General features: G+C 49.8%; 1 protein-coding gene across 1 annotated transcript; it reads left to right on the top strand.

Annotated features, from left to right (window-relative positions):
- The first annotated feature begins 7,226 nt into the window (after positions 1-7,226).
- Positions 7,227-9,573, top strand: LOC125363502 (granzyme B-like). The gene is made up of 5 exons (XM_048362777.1): positions 7,227-7,281; positions 7,856-8,003; positions 8,293-8,428; positions 8,571-8,831; positions 9,404-9,573. The coding sequence occupies exons 1-5, from the start codon at positions 7,227-7,229 to the stop codon at positions 9,563-9,565; spliced, it is 762 nt and encodes a 253-aa protein (XP_048218734.1). The 3' UTR covers positions 9,566-9,573.
- The last annotated feature ends 4,925 nt before the right edge of the window (positions 9,574-14,498 follow it).

The raw sequence follows: 14,498 nt of genomic DNA, 5'->3' as shown, positions 1-14,498 counted from the left end.
TTGCCAACGAGTCAATAGATAATGGATTAATGCCTAGAAAACACAAGGAACATCAGAAAGAACAAGTAATCCAGTCACCATAAGGCCAGATGCACAGACAGCTCTCAAATGAAAAGGTGAAAATGACCAGCAGCGCATGTATAGAAAACAGTTTTAGCCATTAGGGAGATGCAAATCAAAACTTCCTTGATGGACAGTGGCTCATGCCTGTAATCCTAACTCATCTGGAGGCTGAAAACCAGGGGTTGTGGTTTGAAGCCAGGCCATGCCAGAAAGGCCTCAAAACAGCATCTCCAAAATAACCAGCATCGAGAGCTGAGGTAGAGGTCAAGTGGTAGAGCACTAGCCAAGCAACAAGCCAAGGGAGCATGAGGTCCTGAGTTCAGTCCCTGGTACCACCAAAGAAACCAAACAAACAAAAAGACATTGGTCCTATCACTTGGAGCCAAGTAATTGTGTTTGAGGCCAACACGGCCTACAGAGTGAATTCAGGGCAAACCTGGGCTGTATGTCAAGACTGTATCTCAAAAAAAAAAAATTAAAAAATCCACATTGAGATTCGATCTCAGAACGATTCGCATTAAGGAAACAAAAACAAACATGAGGATGCAGAGAAAAAGGAACCCTTACGTGATACTGGTGGGAATGTAAATTAGTCTACCCACTACCGAAATCAGTATGGAGGTTCCTCAAAAAATGAAAATTAGAACTAGCACATGATCCAGCTCTATCACTTCAAGATGTAAGTCCAAAGAACCAAAGTCAGTTAAATAGAGAGAGAGAGAGAGATCTGCACACGTGTAAACGTTTATCATGGCACTACTCACAAGAGCCAAGTCATGGAACCAGCCCACATGCCCATCCACGTATGAGTAAAGGCAAAATAGCATATTATCCATCTAGTCAGAAGCAGAAATTATTGCATTAGGCAAAATAACCAGACTCACAAAGACAAGTATCACACGCTTTCCCTCAAATGTGGACTCGAAGACAGGCATGAAAGCTGAAGAGAATCAGATGGGGACCATGGGAGAAGGAAAACTGATAAGAAAGGGTACTGGTGGGGAAGCACGAAGTACCTCACCACTAGAATAGGTCCAAAGAGCCACTTTTTGTATAATCACTATAAACGGGAAAAAAAATGCTTTCCATCCTCCCTATAGATCACACACACACACACACACACACACACACACACACTGCCCTGTGGCAACCAGTAATCTTTCTGTCTCTCTGGACTCACAGACATTCTAGATACTTCACAGAAATGGAACTCTGTGTTGACCTGGAAGAATAATGTCTTGAGGTCCAGCCAAGCGAAAGCATGCCTTAGTATTCATTCATCCCTGTGTGTCTGTTATATTTTTGTGCCACAACTTATCTATTCTTCTGTTAAGAAACACTGGAATTGTTTCTCCTGGCAACCATGAAGATGGTATGTAGGTATCTGTGTAGAGTGCATGTTTGGGTGTCTCTTGGCATACACCTAACAGCACCATTTCTATGTTACACAGATCATATTTAACATGTTAGCAATTGCTAACTTTTCTACAGTAGCTGTATCATCTTATATTTCCCCAGCGGTGTGTGAGGTTTCTTGTCTCTCGCAAATGAGAACTTGTGGCTCTCGTTTTGTTGTTATTTACTGCAATAGGTATGAAGTGGTAGACATTGTGGTTTGGGTTTGCATTTCCTTAATGACTTGATAGTCTTGAGCCTTCTTATATGCATCTGCTGATCATTTCCATGTCTTCTTTGCAGAAATGCCAATTCAAGCACTTTCACCATTTACAACAACATTGTATTTCCACTACTGAAATGAGTCCTTTGTATATTATGAATATTTTCTCCCATTCAGTAGTTTTTTGCTTTGCATGATGCTCTAATTTAATGCACATTTTAACTTTTTATAAATTCTAATTCATTAACTAATTCATTAAATTCTAATACATTAACTTTGTATTTTTAGTGTCAAGTCCACAAATCTGTTGTCAAATCAAGAGGTAATGAAGATTTACCCTGTATTGTTTTTCTAAGAATTTTATGGTGTTAGCTATTGTATGTAGTCTGTTGGTCCATTTGGATTAATTATTTTACACAAAATGGCATAGAAACGTCCATTACATTCCATGGCATCTGGGTATCTATTTCCTCGGTAATATTTGTTGAAGATAGTATTCTTTCTCCACTAAATAATCATGACTTCCTTGACTACATTTGTAAAAAATCAAATGCTTCAGTGGAACTGTGGTTCAAGTGCTAGAGGTCTGCCCAGAAAGCACAAGGTTATTGAGTTTACACCCCCAGAAAAAAAACAAAAGAAGAGACATAGAAAGGAGAGGAGGAGGGGAAAGAGAGGAGAGAGGGAGAGAGAGAGAGAGAGAGAGAAGGATAGGAGAGAGGGAGGAGGAAAGAGAATGAGGAAGGAAGGAAGGAAGGAAGGAAGGAAGGAAGGAAGGAAGGAAGGAAGGAAGGAAGGAAGGAAGGAAGGGAAGAATGGTCAAAATGAAGTAGAAAGGAAGGGACAGACCCTAGATTATATTCCATTGATCCGCATGTCTATCTTTATGTCGTATTGCACTCTATTATTATTTGTTTTAATATTTTTTGAGACTAGAAAAAGTATGACCTCCAACGTTTTCTTTTTCAGCATTGCTCTTTAGAGCCCATACAATGCCATACGCACTTTAGAATTGGTTTTGCTGTTTCAGGGGGGACACGCCATCGGAATGTCAATAGTGTTGAATTGTAGATAAGTCTGGAGACTATTGTCATTTAAACTTATGAAATCTTCCAGTGTCTGAATATGGGTCAGATTCCTTTTTTTTTTTTTGGCCAGTCCTGGGCCTTGGACTCAGGGCCTGAGCACTGTCCCTGGCTTCTTCCCACTCAAGGCTAGCACTCTGCCACTTGAGCCACAGCGCCGCTTCTGGCCGTTTTCTGTATATGTGGTGCTGGGGAATCGAACCTAAGGCCTCGTGTATCCGAGGCAGGCACTCTTGCCACTAGGCTATATCCCCAGCCCCCAGATTCCTTTTAATTCATTTCAGTAATTAGTTCCAGGCTTTAGTGTAAAATATTGCACTCCCTTGGTTAGTTGTAGTCCTAGATAACTTATTTGGGATGACGATCTCAGAAATAAATTTGTTTATTTAATTTCCTGTTCTAATATATACTAACACAACAGATGTTTGTATTTTGTATTCATTTATATTTTGTATTCATTTATGTTGAATTCATTTATAAAGTTTACTAGATTTTTTTTTGGTTTGGGTTCTTCAGGCTTTTCTTTGCACACAGTCAATCACCTGCAAATAGAAACCACTTTTCTTCTTCTTTGTGTGCCACGTTTGTGCCAAACATAGGGTTTGAACTCAGGGCCTGAGCACTGTCCCTGAGCTTTCTTTGCCTATGGCTAGCACCCTACCACTTGAGAGACAGACAGCTCCACTTCGAGCTTTTTGGTAGTTTACTGGAGATCAGAGGCTCATAGACTTTCCTGCTCGGGCTGGCTTTGAATCAAGATCCTCAGATCTCAGCCTCCTGAGAAGCTAGGATTACACGCATGCACGTCTGACACCCAGACCTCTTCAATATTTTTTAAGCAAAAAATTGGTCTGGGAATTGGTTTGGTTTGGTTTTATTTTGGAGTACTAGGGTTTGAGCTCAGGACCTCACAGTTGCTAGGTATACACTCTGTCACTTGGGTTTTGCCTCCATTTCTAGTCTTTCGCTGGTTAATTGGAGATCAGAATCAAATTTGTCTGCCTTGGCTGACATTGAACCAAGATCTTCAGACTTCAGGCTCCTCAGTAGTTTCAAAGTTTTAGGTTTTACATTACAGGTCTTTGATCCATTTTTAGTTCGTGTTTATAGGGTGAGAAATAGGGATTAAGTTTCCCTCTTATGGATATTCAATTTTCTAAGCTCCACTTACTGAAGAGATGGTCTCTTCTCCAATGTATGTTTCTGCCAAGTTATTGTTACTCAAATGACTGAAGCTATGTTGGTTTTGCTTTGTTTTGGTGATCTTCTATTGTGCGCGCTAAGAACACAAATACTATATTGAGTAAGACTGAAGGGAGTAGATGTCCTTGTCTTGTTCTGGATTTCTGATGGAATGCTCTCGCTGTTTCCCCAGTCAGTAGAATATTGGCTATGGGTCTGTCATATCTGGCATAACTTTTTGAGTTGAGCTACGATCCTTCTATTCCTAGTTTTATCAGAAATTTCGTCATGAAAAGATGTTGAATTTTTTCCAGTGGTATTCTTTGCATCTATTGTGATGATTGTGTGACTTTTTGTCCTGATTAAATCGTTTCATGGTGTGGTTTTTTTTTTGGGGGGGGGGGAGATGAAAACAATCAAACATCATAGAGTGGTAGTGTCTGTATTGTTTTTTAATTGCGAGGTCGAGTTACTATTTAGCCCAGGCTGATTTCAAGCTCAGAATCCTCCTCCCTCCGCCTCCTGAGTGGAAGATTACAGCCACGTAACACCACCCACAGAGTGACCGCGCCTTGCGGATTCACTAAATGTCACCAAACTACACACTTTTTACTGAGTAGTACCTTGTATCCGGTGTGAGTTTCACCTCAAATTTTAAAAGGGTTGATGTCATTATTCTGCTTAGATTAAATGATAAGTGTATAAATGAACTGTCGTCCATCTTGGACCTCTGTGGTCATTTCACGGCCACTTCCTGTAGCAGTGAGCTCACGTGTTGCAAGCAGCTTTTCCAAATGCCATTGGACATGGTTCCTCTGCTCACGTGCCCCGTGCTGACCACAGCAAGCTGCCTGTGGAAGGAAAAGGGGCCTCTGCTCCTGAAGGTCTTTACTTCATACCATACATATAAACCATCATCTGGAAAGAAAACATTCTTACGCGCCATCATTAAGAACAGCTCTGATAAAGCACAGTCACTAACTACTATGTATCATAAAGCAGGTACAAGGTATTTTATATTCACAGAGGGATGACACAGTGCTGTCCTACATCTATAATGCTAGAGGATACAATTAAAAAGACATTATTGAAACTTGATTCTACTTTTCCAGCAGAGGACCTAAAGGATGGGTGACACAGCCCTGTAAAGAAATGCACTTTCCTAGGTGGGATTCCTTCACAGTTCCAAGTACTCGCTCTCTAGCTGGGAATATGGCCTAGTGGCAAGAGTGCTTGCCTCGAAGACATGAAGCCCTGGGTTCGATTCCCCAGCACCACATAGATAGAAAACGGCCAGAAGCGGCGCTGTGGCTCAAGTGGCAGAGTGCTAGCCTTGAGCAAAAAGAAGCCAGGGACAGTGCTCAGGCCCTGAGTCCAAGGCCCAGAACTGGCCAAAAAAAAAAAAAAAACCTAGTCCTCCAAGTACTCGCTCTCTTCATGAGCATCAGTTACAAACCATTTGCAAATGGAGGCACAGGAGCAGGAAGAAGAAAACAAACCCAAACAGCAGAAACAGAATTTCCCATCTGGGGTTTGTCTTTTATCTTTTTTTTTCTTTTTATTAATGAGGAGTGCTGGATGTCTAATTTTGTTCAGATGACTGACTACAGAACCCAGAAAAGCTGTTCCTACTATAGATGCATAACACACTGCTATTATTGGTATTTTTATATAAATATATACATATGTAATTTGAATTTTTGGAAACTTTAGGTCTGCTGTCAACTTTGGAAAAAGTATGCCAGTTTACCATGTTGAGTTGGCATTGTACAGAAATTACTAGTCATATTGGTCAGAAACGTTGAACTTAATTCTTTCCTTAGTACTGGGGTAAATGCACTGAGTTAACTATGTAAGGTCTTATGTACATGGGTTTGATTATAGAAACTAAAAAAGTATTCTCTAAATAAAAAGTAATATATATATATATATATATAAAATATGTGCCAATCAATGGTAGATGGTAAAGATAAGTCTAGGCAACTGCAAGCTACTCATACATAAATTTTGGAAATTACACATGGATTTTTCAACAGCATAGATCTGGAGAGAAGGACTCATGCTTCTTTTTTTTTTTTTTTTTTTTTTTTTTTTTGGCCAGTCCTGGGCCTTGGACTCAGGGCCTGAGCACTGTCCCTGGCTTCTTCCCGCTCAAGGCTAGCACTCTGCCACCTGAGCCACAGCGCCACTTCTGGCCGTTTTCCATATATGTGGTGCTGGGGAATCGAACCCAGGGCTTCATGTATGTGAGCCGAGCACTCTACCACTAGGCCACATTCAAAGCCTTTGAACTCATGCTTTTGAGTGTCAACTGTATGCAGTTGTTCTTTTACCAGACTGGAGCTTTTCCTCTTTAGAATCAACGCTTCGCTTCCACCGCGGTCAGAAGGTGGGCGCAGTCCACCCGGCAATGCTTGCTCTGAGCCCAGTGTGTGTGGCCCCCGGCACAGAGCAGACAATCCTGAAAGGACAATGGCTGCCCGTGGGCTGCTTGGCAGGCTTTCCTGTGACTCCCTCCAGCGGTGTGGGGGAGCCTGACCCCAGCCCCAGCCCTCCCACGGGTGCGGACGCGACGCCGGCCTGCGCGGCTCGGCAGACTCCACCTATGGGGTCGTCGCGATGTGTTCATTCTGCACACCAGATCTCAAGGGGGGAGCTCGGGTGAGGACGCCGAAGTGAGAGGTGGGCTCCGTGGTGTTAGGCGTTTGAGTCCCCTCGTGAGCGGAGGGGGGGGGGGACGCGCTGTGTGCCTGGCTGCCCGGGTGGGGGGCCCTCTGGGCGTCCCGATCCAGCGTTCCTGACGACGGCGGGCAGCGCTCGGTGGCCCTGCACCGGCTCGGTGCTCCGTGCTGGCTCTTCTGCCACCCCTAACAGAGTGCCGGCTCCCCGCGGCACAGAGCCCCCCCCCCCCCCGCGCTTCCCGGCGCCTGGCAGCGCGGGGCCCTCAGCCGCTGCCTCCACCGTCCACCCCGCACCCTGCAGCCCCCGCCTCGCACGCTGGGGTCCCCCCCCCCCCCCGGCAGGAGCGGACGGTTGTCTCTGTACCATCAGCTGTGGGCGCTGATGTGGTCACGGTGTGATTCTCACACCATCGCTCAGAAACGCGTCACCAGGCAAAGGCCGGGGGGGCGGGGGGTGCAGGGGGGGCGCAGCTTTCATAGAAAACCCACGATGAATCACGGGAACACTCGTGGTCTCTGCGCCCCCCCCCCCCCCCGCGGGGTTAAAGTGAGCGCTGCGGCGACGCTGCAGAAGCTCTGCCCCGCAGCCCCGGGACCATGCGGCCTCTCCTGCTCCTGCTGGCCCTGTGCCTGCCCCCCAGCGCCGAGGCGGGTGAGTGACCCCCGCCCCAGGACCCGCCTCCCCCGCAGCAGGCCTAGGACACCCGATGACCCGTGAGCGAGGACGGGGCGACACTGCTCCCCAGAGAGCTGGTGACGCCAGCCCTCCCTGAGCCCCACCGCCGTCCCCCAGGGCAAGCTGTTTCCGGGGGGGGGGGGAGCTGGAAAGGAGGGCGCGGGAAGACGGCCCGGGTGGGGGGAGCGGATGCCTGGCTTCTGCGTCTGGGGTGAGGTCAGGGCCGCACAGGCGACCACAGAGCTGGGGACCCCGCACGGGTCACCCCGTTCCCGGCCTCTGTTCTTCCCGGGCGGCAGGCGGGATCTACCACGTGAGGCTCCCCCGCCCCCCCCCCCCCGTCTGCCTCTCAGACCCCCCGAGCCAGCGCTGCGCGGCCCCTCGGCCGCAGCCCCGGGGAGGCCAGGGGCGCTGGCTGCGCGCCCCGCGGGCCCGGCCCTCGCTCTCGGGACACAACAGCGGCTGCATCTCAGCCGCCCCGAGGAGGGGCAGGCCCGGGCCATCCCGGAGAACTCGGGGGCGCCCACGGTCAGACCCGCCTGTCCCGCAGGGGAGATCATCGGGGGACGGGAGGCCAGGCCCCACTCCCGCCCGTACATGGCCTACCTGGAGTTCGAGGTCCGGCACGATCGGAAGAGGTGCGGCGGCTTCCTGATCCGAGAGGACTTCGTGCTGACGGCGGCTCACTGCTCCGGGGGGTGAGGACGGGGCGGGGGACGGACGCCTCCCGGGACAGCGGAGCATCGCGCGGGGCAGCCTGCGGCACTGAGGTGCTGGGAGCTAGGTCGACAGTACAGTGCCGTGTAAAGTGACGGCGTGCGTGGCCCTCCGGCACAGTTACTGACGGCTCCGGAATTCCACCTCGACGGCTCCGTCACCCCGGTCCCCCGGTGTCGTCAGCCACCGCCCGGCCGTAGCCTGTGCATCATGCTCTCGGGCTGCACCTCCTCTGGCCCCAGCCCTAACCGCGCTGTTCCTAATGTGCAGATCGATGAACGTCACCCTCGGTGCCCACAACCTCAAGGAGCAGGAGAAAACCCGGCAGGTCTTCGCTGTGAGAACGGCCATCCCCCATCCGGACTACAACGCCAAGGACCACTCCAATGACATCATGTTATTACAGGTAAGACGCGCCCCCGTCTCCTTCCTGCGGGACAAGCTTCTCCTTCAGGACCCCCCCACCCCACCCCACCCCTCCCTTCCACTGATCTCACGACCATCTAGATCCAGAAAGCCATGGGTTCCGCTTGCTTCTCTCCCATCAGCTGCAGACAAAAGCCAAGAAGACGGCCGCCGTGAAGCCCCTCCGGCTGCCCAAGGGCAAGTCCCGGGCGAAGCCAGGACAGAGGTGCTATGTGGCTGGCTGGGGGTGGACGGCCCCACGCGGAAACCCCTCAAAGACGCTGCAGGAGGTGGAGATGACAGTGCAGGAAGACCGGGAGTGCGAGTCCTCCCTGCGTGGCTACTACAACAATGCCAGTGAGATCTGCGTGGGAGACCCAACGTCGAGAAGCTCTTCCTTTAGGGTAAGCTCAGCATCCGTCTACCCAGCCCCCGAGAGGACAGGCACTTGGGGAGAGCCAGGCCGTGACTTCTCCCTGGGCGGAGAGGAGGGCTGTGTCTGGGGAATCGCAGGGCCTCTGCTTCTTACCGCAGGGCCTCTGCAGACGGCCCCCTGAGGCAGGAGCCCACGGCACTGAGCCCAATCCCAGGGCACAGGCGTTCGGGATCTGTGTCCTCTGAGTTTGAGGTCATGACAGTCCGGTGGTATCCTAGAACTAACGCTCACTCCTGGCCCGTGGCCCATCCTCCGCGCTCACCTGCTTCGACTGCAGCCCCGAGCCTTCTGCCTCCTGCCTTCTTCGGGGGAGGGTCGTAGGACCTGGGGGGGACCACCGAGGCCGTCCCGGAGTGAGCTGAACCACCACCAACATCCCTGGTCAGAATGTAGCAGCCCGTAGGGGCCTGCTCTGCCTCTGGCTTTCTACCACCATTCATCTCTCAGGAGACACTCGGGCTACCCTCGTGGGGTCCCACTTGGCATGGAGGACCGAGACAGAAGGATGGCAACTCAATCCGCTTCCTCCTCTACTCACAGGGAGACTCGGGAGGCCCCCTCGTGTGTAATAACGTGGCCCAGGGCATTATCTCCTATGGACGAGCTAACGGGACGCCTCCACGAGCCTGCACCAAGGTCTCAAAGTTCCTGCACTGGATAAAGGAAAACATGAAACGCTATGAACCACAAGAGGCAGACTAACACACACACACACACACACACACACACACACACCCCACAACTGACCATCTTTCTTGGAGACGAAGCTGGAATTGTACTGGGGCGGGCGCCAGCAACTCAATAAACGTCTTTCAGTTCAGCGGGTGTGAAAGCCGGTCTCTTAGTGACCCACCTTCATTCACAAGAGCTGACTCCAGGTTTCCCCCTCTCCCTTCCCTCCTGCACCCCTCCCCACACCCTATGCAATGCTATGAGCCAGTGCTTCTCCCCCACGCCGCCTCCCCCAGGCTCTGCCTCCTGGTGGTGTAGAGCGGTACACAAGATAAAGCGTGGAGGGCTGTTTCTTGGGGGCTCAGGGTGGGTTCCTTACCTTCTCCTGCTCTAGGTAACAGAGGAAAAGGGACTAACCCCAAGAATCCCAGCGGTCCAGGGGACCTGGGGGGACCGCTGCTGAGACACCCCCCCACCCCCACCCCCACCCCCACCACGGAGATGGGGAGGGGACAGACAGAGCAATATTTCCTTTCTAAAATGATGGCAAACGTTGGGAAGGACTCTTTGCGTAGCTCCACTTTCTCATCTGGAATCGGTGTCCTCTCCCGTCTTCCTCTGAGGTCAGGGCCAAGCTTGACATCCAGCTTCCTATCCTCCTTTCTTCTCCATCCCTACGCAAGGGTTCAGAGTCTACCCACGATTGTCCCTCTAGCCCCTGCTGATAGGAACAGCTCCTTTCCTCTTACCCATCTCTACCCAGGAGACTCGGGGACCTGGGGGGTCCCATTGGTCCCCGCTTACAACCTGATTGAGAGTAATTTCACGAGAACTAGGCCCGTGTAGACAGCATGGGGGAGCCACGGAGGACAGGACTATCGGGGTGTCTCTCCAGAGCCCCCCACCTGGTCTTCATTTCAGCAGGGCCAGTGCAGCCTCTCGCCGTCAGCTCCGTGTCCCCGTGTGCCCAGAGCCCCGTCGAGATCCGCACCTTGGCCCTCTCGGCATCCTGACCCTCTCCCAGCCCGATCCTTTGGTCACTGCTGGTCTCCAGGTGAAAACTCCTTGCTAGTCACCCCGTCTGGATCGATCGTTTAAGATCAAAGGGGCACAAGAACTAGAAATTCGTAAACAAGTAGTCACTGAGCAGTTACTAAGCACCATGCCTCGGGTTATAAAGTAGACACAGTAAGAGACTCAAGTGAAACGGAGGCACTGAAGACTTTCCACATTGTTCAACTCTCTCATCCTCCAGATTGGTCCACAAAGGCCTGGACATCTCATGGGAATGAAATAGGACCATCTTAACTTATAGTTCATGTAAATATGATCCTAAGGCACTTGAAAACATGTCTGAGATTTAGAAATGACTTTAATCATCTAGTCTTCAGTGAAAAGTTGCTGACTAGCCATCAGAACATCCTTGGTACCTAAGGAAAAGAGGGAAGAAGATAACTAGAGCAGCCGTCATTTACTTGTTTACATGAATGTCACTGTACTGATTCAAAGCATAATAGGTCTACTTGGATGGTGCAGAAACATAATCCCTGTCACTTCTGCCTTTACAGAATCAACCTTGAATCAAGGGTGGGTGGGGTTGAAGAAATGGAGACATGCCATCATGGTTACTGCTACACCCACAGTATCTGAGTAACTGGGCTTCTCATGTTCAGGAAGTTCTCAGATCGGAGGCTGCGAGGCAGGCCTGTGGCTTGCTGCTACATAATGGTATCCACGTTGGGCTCACCTCACCAAGCTTTCTCGTCAGTCCTGGCTTCAAGGCCATGGCACCTGGGGCACTGCCTGGCAGGTGCACAGAAGCTGTAGCTCTCGGTGAGTGGCTTTCTCTCCTAAATCCAAACAACACACACGGTCGTGAGGTTGAGTAAATCTCCCTTTGGAATCGTGAAACTCTCGAAGGCTCGTCCTTCGCCATCTCGGGCACAAATCCTGCTATATAACACAATCTCATAGCCATCTTCTCCCACTTGGACAAGGGAGGAGCAATGGGTGTTACCCAGCTTCTGATTGGGAGCTGGAAAAAAAATCCCTGCGTCTAACCCCTACCACGGCTCCTTCCAGGGAGGAAAAAAGAAAAGAAAAATGCCAAAGCTAAACAAAAATAACATTTTAAAAAGTCACATGCAGATTTGACTAAGAGTTATATTTGCTTTGAGCAAAGGCTGCTATGTTTTAAGAATCTTTTTGATTTCTTAATTACCTTTAAGTAGTTGTACGACAGGGTTTCAATGCAACCTGTCACCTATGACTACAATCTGTCCTGGTCAGTGTCTCCTCTTTCGTTGTTCTCCCTCACTTGTATCTCTGCTTCCCCTGCCCCCTCAATTCACCTGATTCCATTGCATGCTGAGACTACATTCACCAATCCACCCCTCCCCCCCCCATTTGTCTGGCCCTCTCCCCTTGACCTTCCCTCCCCACCCACCCAACAACATAGGTTTCAGCCTCCTGGTGTTCGTTTTGTTAAACTGTAAGTTAGCCGTTCAAAGGAATTACACTATTGGAATCCTTTCCTGAATATATCATGCTTTAGTTATTACATCTGTGTATGTTCACATATATATTTATAATTAAGATTTAACCTCCACATACGAGAGAAAACATGCATCCTTTGACACTCCGATCCTGACTTCCTTCACTTAACATAATTTTTCCCAAGGGCTCTCAATTTCCCTGCCAATGATATGCATAATATCATTCTTCCGGATGGATGAGTAAACTGCCACTCTGTGTGTGTGTGTGTGTGTGTGTGTGTGTGTGTGTTGGATGAGTAAACTGCCACTGTGTATGTGTGTGTGTGTGTGTGTTGCTTGTGACTCAGACCGTTCCCTCTGGGTGTCCTTTCCATCAGTGTAGTAGAAAAGCTGGACCAGACACAAGAGGGCTAGACAAACGTTGATCTGACACAAAAGGAAACATCACCACCCAATAGCACAGCAAGTAAACAATACGGACTTTCACATTCAAATAGATTTTTAAAGCTAAAAGACATAGGAAATGCAATCTATCATTAGAATTCTGGTTTTTTTTCCAGCCACTATGTAAATCAATGTGGAGATTTCTCAAAAAAACTAAACGTAGAGCTAGCACAGGATTCAGCAATGCCAACTGCTCTGTCCATTATTGTAAAGGTGCTGTACGGAGGGGTTACAGATACATGATTCGGGTAATGAGCGCATTGTCTTTTGAACAGCGTCACTCTCTCCCTCGTTCTCTCTAAGTACCCAAAAGACTTTAAATGAGTTTTCTATATCTTTATCGTAAACCCATGTTTATGACAGCATCATTCACAGTAGCTAGGTTATGAAATCAGCCTCACTGCCAATCAATAGATGAGTAGATAAAGAAAACACGTAATATGTAATATATATACACACATGCATCCTAAAAGATAGCTAAACACAAAATACGTAATAACTGAGAAACTTACATGGCTGAGAATCGCACCCAGGAGCTCGGTCCTCAGTGTTTACGTGTGTTTCCTTCCGTTTACATGTTGGTGATGTGCTTGCCTTAGACGTAATTGGGATGGCACTGTTTAATAACCCATGCCTTCCTCCCATGGCTCTCCTATCTTCACCCTGCCGGGAGTTCCAAGATAATTCATGCGCAACTTTTATGGAAAACCCATCCTCGTGGGCCCCTGACACACCGGAAGCTGGCTCTCTGGAGACTAAGCAGAGATTACTCGGTGGATACGTGTTCTCAGGCAGTGACTTGCCATCCTGGGCACTGGCAACCAGCCTTGCATGAGAAGAAGCCCCTTTGCTAGTCACAGGCACTGTAATAGCGCGGGACAGACGCCACCTCCGTTCCAGAAGTGCCAAGTAAATCCATCAAGCCAGTCAGTTTGCACAGACTAGACTTGGTGTTCCTTCGGGCGTGTGTACCAATACTGAGGCTGGAATCCAGGAGCGTGCGCTCTCCCCTGACTTTTTTGCCCGAGGTTTGCGCTCCACCACACGAGCCACACCTCCGCTTCCAGCTTTGCCCCTGGTTAAGTGCAGGTAAGAGTCTCACAGACTTGCTGCCCAGGTTGGCGCGGAACCAAGATCCTCACATCTCGCCTTCCTGTAGAGCGAGGTTTGCAGGCTTGCTGGGGTGGCGGCCTTCTCCTAGCGGATGCCAGCCGCCCTCCACTGCCCCTGCCTGCCGGCTCTTTGTTCTTGGCCCCGGGCTTGGGTCCGCAGTGAGATGCCAGTGTGGTCACGGTGTCGTCGTTCACACCCAAACCAGAGCACTTCCCTGGGCGGCCTTGGGAGATGACGCCCACCGAAACACTGGCCCTCTGGTCAGTCTCAATCAGGGACTTCTCTCCAGCTGAGTGCAGGAACTTTCTCAACCACCTCAGCTCCGATGCCGAACCCAGACTTCTACAGCTGAGGCTGGCTAGATACTCAGTGAGGACGGCAGAGGGCAAAGGGCTCCCCGTGTGGTTTAAGAGGTGTTAGCCTCTCCCCAGAAAGTTGTCCTTTGAAAGACATTTAGCTGATAGAGCTACAAAAGTATGGATTTAAAATCCCTCGCTCAGCCGGGTCCTGGTGGCTCACAACTTGTAATCCTAGCTACTCAAGAGGCTGAGACCTGAGGATTGTGGTTCAAAGCCAGTCCAGGCAGGAAAGCCCATGAGACTCTGATCTCCAATAAACTACTCAGGAAAAGCACTGCGGCTCAAATGATAGCGCGCTAGCCTTGACCCAAAAGAGACACGTTGGTAATGTGTTATGCCTTGGACATCATTGGGACGGAACTGCGCAGGCCCAGAATTCAAGCCCCATGACCAACAACAACAACAACAAAAATCCCTCCCTCCAGCCCAAGAAGGGACCAGGCTGAAACCACCAGGCTCCAGCGGGCACTGGAGAGCTGCCGTGGGTCACGTCGTGAACTGCACTCGGCCCTTCAGTCCTGCCGGGGAGAGGGGCCCACATTGTGAGTGAGC

Source organism: Perognathus longimembris, chromosome 14, assembly GCF_023159225.1.
Source record: "Perognathus longimembris pacificus isolate PPM17 chromosome 14, ASM2315922v1, whole genome shotgun sequence".
NCBI lineage: Eukaryota > Metazoa > Chordata > Mammalia > Rodentia > Heteromyidae > Perognathus > Perognathus longimembris.
The sequence above is the reverse complement of the archived record's forward strand: the minus strand, read 5'-3'. Positions and strand labels throughout refer to the sequence as shown.

What these genes read in the sequence shown, in the direction of transcription:
- LOC125363502 (XM_048362777.1), top strand. Translation starts at nt 7,227, where the DNA reads ATGCGGCCTCTCCTGCTCCTGCTGGCCCTGTGCCTGCCCCCCAGCGCC. An exon ending in GCGGCTCACTGCTCCGGGGG is followed by an intron (nt 8,004 to 8,292) that starts GTGAGGACGGGG and finishes CCTAATGTGCAG; the next exon opens with ATCGATGAACGTCACCCTCG. An exon ending in ATGACATCATGTTATTACAG is followed by an intron (nt 8,429 to 8,570) that starts GTAAGACGCGCC and finishes CTCTCCCATCAG; the next exon opens with CTGCAGACAAAAGCCAAGAA.